Below are 6,000 nucleotides of genomic sequence, written 5' to 3' on the forward strand. Positions count from 1 at the left end.
TGTTTGCCTTCTCAACATCACCCCTTGCCCAGAGACATGGTGACCCTCAGGTTAAACTCACCATTAGTTCCCTCTCTCTCTCACATATGCGAGAGAGCAACCCCTCAGGGTATGGTGACTTTAATGGAGGGAGCCTAAATAATTGGAGCTAATTTAGACAACCTGAGGGAATTGGTTTCAGCTATATTGCATTTTCACTGTGAAACAGAGGAAAAAAAATAAATATTCAACAGATCCACAAACATATGCCCTGTTTATACTCTCATTCCTTCTACCTTCATTGTGTGAATGCATCTGAGATAATTTTGTCTCATTGGTATTTTCTAACCAATTTGTTCAGAGATGGTATTACACACCTCTAGAGCAGGTGGGACTTAAATCTAGGCTTCCTGGCTCGGAGGTGGGGACACTACCACTGTATCACAAGAGCCCCAATTTTGTTGCATTGTGATTCTAATTATATTAAATTCTCCAGTCACCAATGATTGCAACTCCACTCCAATCTCTTTGCCCAAATTCAGGACATTGATATCACCATCAACAGGTCTACAATTATCCTTCCTTCAAGGGGCTTAATAAGGTATTTCTCACAACAGCTTATGCTTGATGCAAATGAGTTTTCACTAGATAAATGGCAATGAAAATGCCATATTAAGTGATATCTTTCATATAGATGCAACACAGGTAATAATAAAACAAAATCCAACCCTTACATTTTTTCATTTATTTTCCACCAGCCATGATCACATCTTTCAAGCCCCTTTTCCTTCACGGTGTAGTTGTGAAATTTCAGTGCTAGTCCAAGAGAAGGTGTAGATATCTAATAAACACACAACACCACACAACATTTATCAAAGTAACGTTTGTGATTTAGATTTGCCTTATCCTTTCTATTCATTTTCAACCTCTAACCTAAAGCGAAGCCCATGAAGGGTCACAGATTACTCAAATATATAATCATTGTGTGTTATCTAGCTTATTCCGGAGTATTTCCCCTCCACCAACCCTTTGCTGCCAATCCCAACACTCCCACCTGTGAAGAATCCTATCTCAATGCAGTGAATATCCATCTAAAGTTATTTTTCCAGCTGCAGTGGTAAGCAGATCTGTCCAGATACCCCATTGCACTCACAGAACTCAAATGTAACCTGCCCTTAGTGCAGCAGCATTCCAAACCAAGGCAAACTGGACCTGCATCTTCACTCCAGTCTCACATTGATACATACAAATTAAACCAATGGCACAACATGAGAGAACTCCAGAAACCCAAAGAAATGGCACAAACTGGCTTGAAAACAAAAATGAAGCAGAAAAAAATTTCATAAGGTTCGTCACTGAAAAAAATTCCCTTTTATTTCTTAAGGGTGGTGAGGAAATTCACTTTTACTGTGTTTGTTGCCTCCACATGCACTCACAGAAATTTTGATTTCCTGTTTACTCTTCATGTCAACCATCAGGTAAACAAAAGCATGAATCACAAAAAAAATCTGTGAAAAAAATACATAATTTCAAACAGTGGAGGAACTTTCCTTCACCTTTCCAATAGCCTTGTTCATCAAGTGAATTGCAGCATGGTAACATTAATAAACAACATGGACAATTTTCAGACTTCCACACAGTATTTTCTATGGAGTTGGGTTCTAGTTAATCAGCGTCCAGTCTTATCATCTAGATTTCAGTGTCAAGTAGAATCATAGGCTTCCTCAGCAGAGAAGGAGGACATTTGCCTATTCATGCCAGTGTCAGTTGTCTGAAAGAGCTAAATGGGATTAAGATGAAATCCCAACTATCATAAACGAATGTTGAAAAATTAAATTAAAAATAGCTTTATTTCAAAAAAATCATGGACTTTTAGATTTGATTCTAAGGGAGAGGCATGCTGCATTCATAAACTTTTCAATTTAGAGCCAAAGGAGTTGTTCTGCATTAAATGTGGATTAATATTTCGTTAGAAACAGCCAGATTTCCACATTTAGCGGTCCATGTGCCTGGAATGGTGCTGAGTACTAACAATTTTCCAGTCATCACAATCAGAATTGCAGCTAAGTATGGACTGTATTTCACTCTACAGCCATTGACCTACACATGTCTTAAGAACATTGTGGGTAAAAATAATCTTCTAATATCTCCTGTTATCCTTTTGACGTCCATCTTAACTTTATGTCGTCTAATTGCCAACTGAATGACCATGGAAATGACTTTTCAATATTTAACTTTAAAAGCAACCACAGTTCACTGGCAGACAAACCCTTTGGGATGTGCTGAGATCTGGAAGGGAACCTTCCTATCCCAGAGGCAATGGACTTAATGGTAGGGCCAAAATATAATGGGGAGATTCCTGTTACTTTCCCAGTCACGTAGTGATTGCTGAAGGCCCTCTTTACATCCCTGCCACAGTTAACTCTGTCCCCAATAGACAAGAACATTGGCAGCCCTCCTGAGGGTAAAAAGGAAGGGCATGCCTGTTGGGATGAGTGAGGGGTCTTGATCTGCCCCCATCTGAGTATAGTTGGGAGCATGTGTGTGGTCAGGGGGTGATTACTGAAATCTGCCTCCCCATTCCCTGATCTTGTTTCTAACCTTGCATTAACAATATTCAAAAATCACCTTAAACTTACAAAAATGAGGATGTTGAATGAGAAATTGAAAGAATGAGTAGCTTGGTTAAAATACAAACTGAATATCTAAAACAGTTATTTTGTTAACTATTCAGTTGTGTACAATAACTCCTAATGCCTATGTAACTTCATCATTCTTAGGTTAGGGCCCATTTAAATCCCACAGTAACGCAGGAAGCCATTTTAGAAAACATTTTGCACATATATAACCTTCTCCTTATGGTACATTACGGCAAATTATGGCTTTCTCCATGACCACCATTAATAGTCTGATATGATTTCTATTTATATGAGTTCTAAACTGAAATGCCATACTTGGCTTGACAAGTTTAAAATTGTTGTTACAGTAAAAGGATGAACAACAATGTAAAATGCAATTATTTTGACATAGTACTGCACTTCTACAGGTTGACTACCTACTTTAAGCAAAGTTTGAGGAGAGTGTTCATCAATTATGTTACCAATAATGGCACTTTGAAGGAAATTAAGCAGAATGTTTCCATAAATTGACATTCCAACAAGTCAAACACTGCAAATTGTCTAAAGACAGAATCAACTAGGCATTACCTTAAATGTCCAGGTACAACTACATTTTAGAGGATAATAGCTGGGATAATATGGACTGGTGATATTTCCTTCCAATCTTATTCCATCTGTTGAAATTATTGTGCTTTCAAATTCTAAACAAAATGTAAATAGAACAATCAATTGTTTTGTTCAAATTCTTTTTAAACTTTACCTGCTTCCTACATTCTTTTTGAGTTCTACTGGCCTTAGAAAGTGGTGAGAGTGATGGCTCCTCTGTGGAAAGCAGCCGGAGCCAAGGGTAGACCAGCTGCTCAGGGGCATTGGTGGAGGAGGGAGGGTGCGGTGTTTGGGGTCATAGATGTGGCTTCAGGATGGTATTTGCCTGCTGAGTGCCAGGGTCAAAGATGTCACAGAATAGCTGTGGGGTAATCTGAACAGAAGCCGAACAGAAAGAGGTCATGGCCCAAGTTGGCATGGGGGCATGGTGGCTCAGTGGTCAGCATTGCTGTCTCACACATTGCAGCCAGGAACCTGGGTTCAATTCCAGCTTTGGGGGGTGTGGGGTCCGGGGGTTATCCTTGAGCCCACCAGGATTGAATGGTGGCTCAGGATTCACATAAATCTCCCATGTCCACAAAAACCCACCCAGCCAGCTTTTGGTTTGCCAGTGCCCCTAATCGGGAAGGTCCCTTGTTGACATGAATTTGGTTCTGATTGAGCAAATATTGGGAAGTAGAGGGGCTGCTGCCCTTCCATCCAAACCCCTCTACCACTCGCTGGCCCTCCAACCATGACCACCTCCTACCCTCTGACACCCTATCCTACCCAGGGATCCAGTAGTACTACCTGGTGAAAGTTTCCCTGTACTAATAACAGTGACCACTCCTCAAAGAAGGACTGTAGGTCTTGGAGACCTGCTGGCTTCTGATTGGTTGGCACCTCTCGGGATTAGGACATATGCCCTACTAGGGTCCTGATTAAGTATGAGAGAAATTAAGTGTTTATGCTGTTCAGGTAATTGCCTGTTTGCACTGAAATTGCATCAGGTCTTCTTGGAAAAATAATGTGGTTCTCCAAACTGTGTAAGAAATGCCTACTGGAAGCCATCAGAAGTGAAGAGAATGGATGTATAAGGAAATTGGCTGGTATATATTCAGATATGTGTTAAAAATATTTCCATAAACATTAGTGGGCAGGATTTTCTGAGTGGTAATCTCATGTATGCTTTCCACTCTGCCCCTTTTTTTCCAAATCAAAAGGAGAGAGCTCTGCATTTCTCAGAAAAGATTCCGATCAGGGCTGCAAAGATGACTGTCTGGCTATTGGAAAATGGGGGCCTATATGCCAGCTTAGTCCACGTAATGTCCAATATTCAAATGGGTAGGCAGAATGTTTGTAATTGTAAACCTCTTCCAAACATTCTTGGGATCAGTGATAAAATAGCAAGAAACTCATTGGCAAAGCCAAATTATACATGTCTCACAGAAAACCAATTTTGTAGTGGGTGCAGTTTAATGCCCTAATAGCAAGACCTATACAATCGTATCTAATGTCAACTTCAAAATTTTTTAATTTGCATCATGAGTTTTTCTCTAGATTAAATAATACAGCTGACTGAGACTTTTATAAAATCTGCCATTAATACATCGGTATTACATTTCTATTTTCTATCATATTCTCCTGACAAATGATTAATCATGGACCCTTTACTTGTTGCAATTGGCTGTTCAGGTCTTGAGAGTGAAATCTGCACTGACTTAAACATTTTTCAGAAATGGATAACAGCCCATTGTTAATAAATTCTTGATTATTAATTCTTGAGCCCTGCTATTCTGTCCTCTGGTTCTTTGCTTCTTCTATCACTTCTATTGTGTGGCTATATTGAAAATGATTTACGAAAATACAAGTTATGAATATCTGTAAATGCATCAGGTAAATATTGGGCAAACCTGTACAAGTGTCAATTTGGCATTAAATAGGGACACAATGGCTATAGTAAAAGAAAAGAAAATCTGACAGCTGCAGATGCTGGAAATCTGAGATGAAAATAGCGAATGCTGGAAAAAATTCAGCAGATTAGGCAGCACGTTCAGAGTGAATCAGCTAACGTTTTAACTGTCACCCTTCATCGGTACTGGAAAAAGTTAAAGATGTAACAAGTTTTGAGTAAGAAGGTGTGGAACAAGGACAAAAGGAAGGTCTGTGATAGAGTGGAAGGCAGGAGGCCAAACATTGTTTAGGTGACCACTTTGGAGAATATCCGCTTTCAGTCAGCAAGCATGTTACTTTAATTCTCCACTTTGTTCTTGGGCTGACATTTCTGTCCTTGGCCTCCTGCACTGTTTCAGTGAAACTCAAGAACAGCACCTCATCTTTCTGCCTCGCAGTTACAGAGCCCAGGATTCAACATCAAGTTCAACAATTTCAGATGGTAAACATTTGTCCACATTTTGTTTCCTTTTCTTTAATCACGTGTTTCAATATTTTTCTATCTGTTAGCAGCAAACCTGACCTGGGTACATCTTTTCTTTCTTTGTTTCTTTTCTTCCATCATCTCCTTTCTCTTTAGTTATAGAGGACTAACTCTTCTGTCATTCAGTCTCTCTCCTTTTCAACCCAAAACAGACCTGTTTTTTGTTTTTGTTCCAAGCACCCCTTGACTAAAAGGCCTGGCAGCATCTGTGGAGGAGAAAACAGAGTTAACGTTTCGGGTCCGGTGACCCTTCCTCAGAATGGGTGGTGGCTGGGAAAATGTCAGTTTATATGCAGAAAATAGGGAGGTGGGTGGGGAAGGGAGTAAACAATAGGATAGAGCCCAAAGAGAGAGAAAGACAGTTGGACAGACAAAGGAGTT

The 6,000-nt window shown here is 39.8% G+C and overlaps 1 protein-coding gene across 1 annotated transcript in view; it reads right to left on the bottom strand.

Annotated features, from left to right (window-relative positions):
• The window catches only part of tmprss7 (transmembrane serine protease 7), a 73,059-nt gene that overhangs the window by 38,781 nt on the left and 28,278 nt on the right, over window positions 1-6,000 (bottom strand). The window contains exons 8-9 of the mRNA XM_048603080.1: window positions 3,186-3,298; window positions 714-820 (exon numbers count right to left, since the gene is read on the bottom strand). Coding sequence (XP_048459037.1) covers window positions 714-820; window positions 3,186-3,298 — 220 coding nt within the window. The remainder of the gene's footprint in view (window positions 1-713; window positions 821-3,185; window positions 3,299-6,000) is intronic.

The sequence above is a fragment of the Rhincodon typus genome, chromosome 11 (assembly GCF_021869965.1).
Source record: "Rhincodon typus isolate 14 chromosome 11, sRhiTyp1.1, whole genome shotgun sequence".
NCBI lineage: Eukaryota > Metazoa > Chordata > Chondrichthyes > Orectolobiformes > Rhincodontidae > Rhincodon > Rhincodon typus.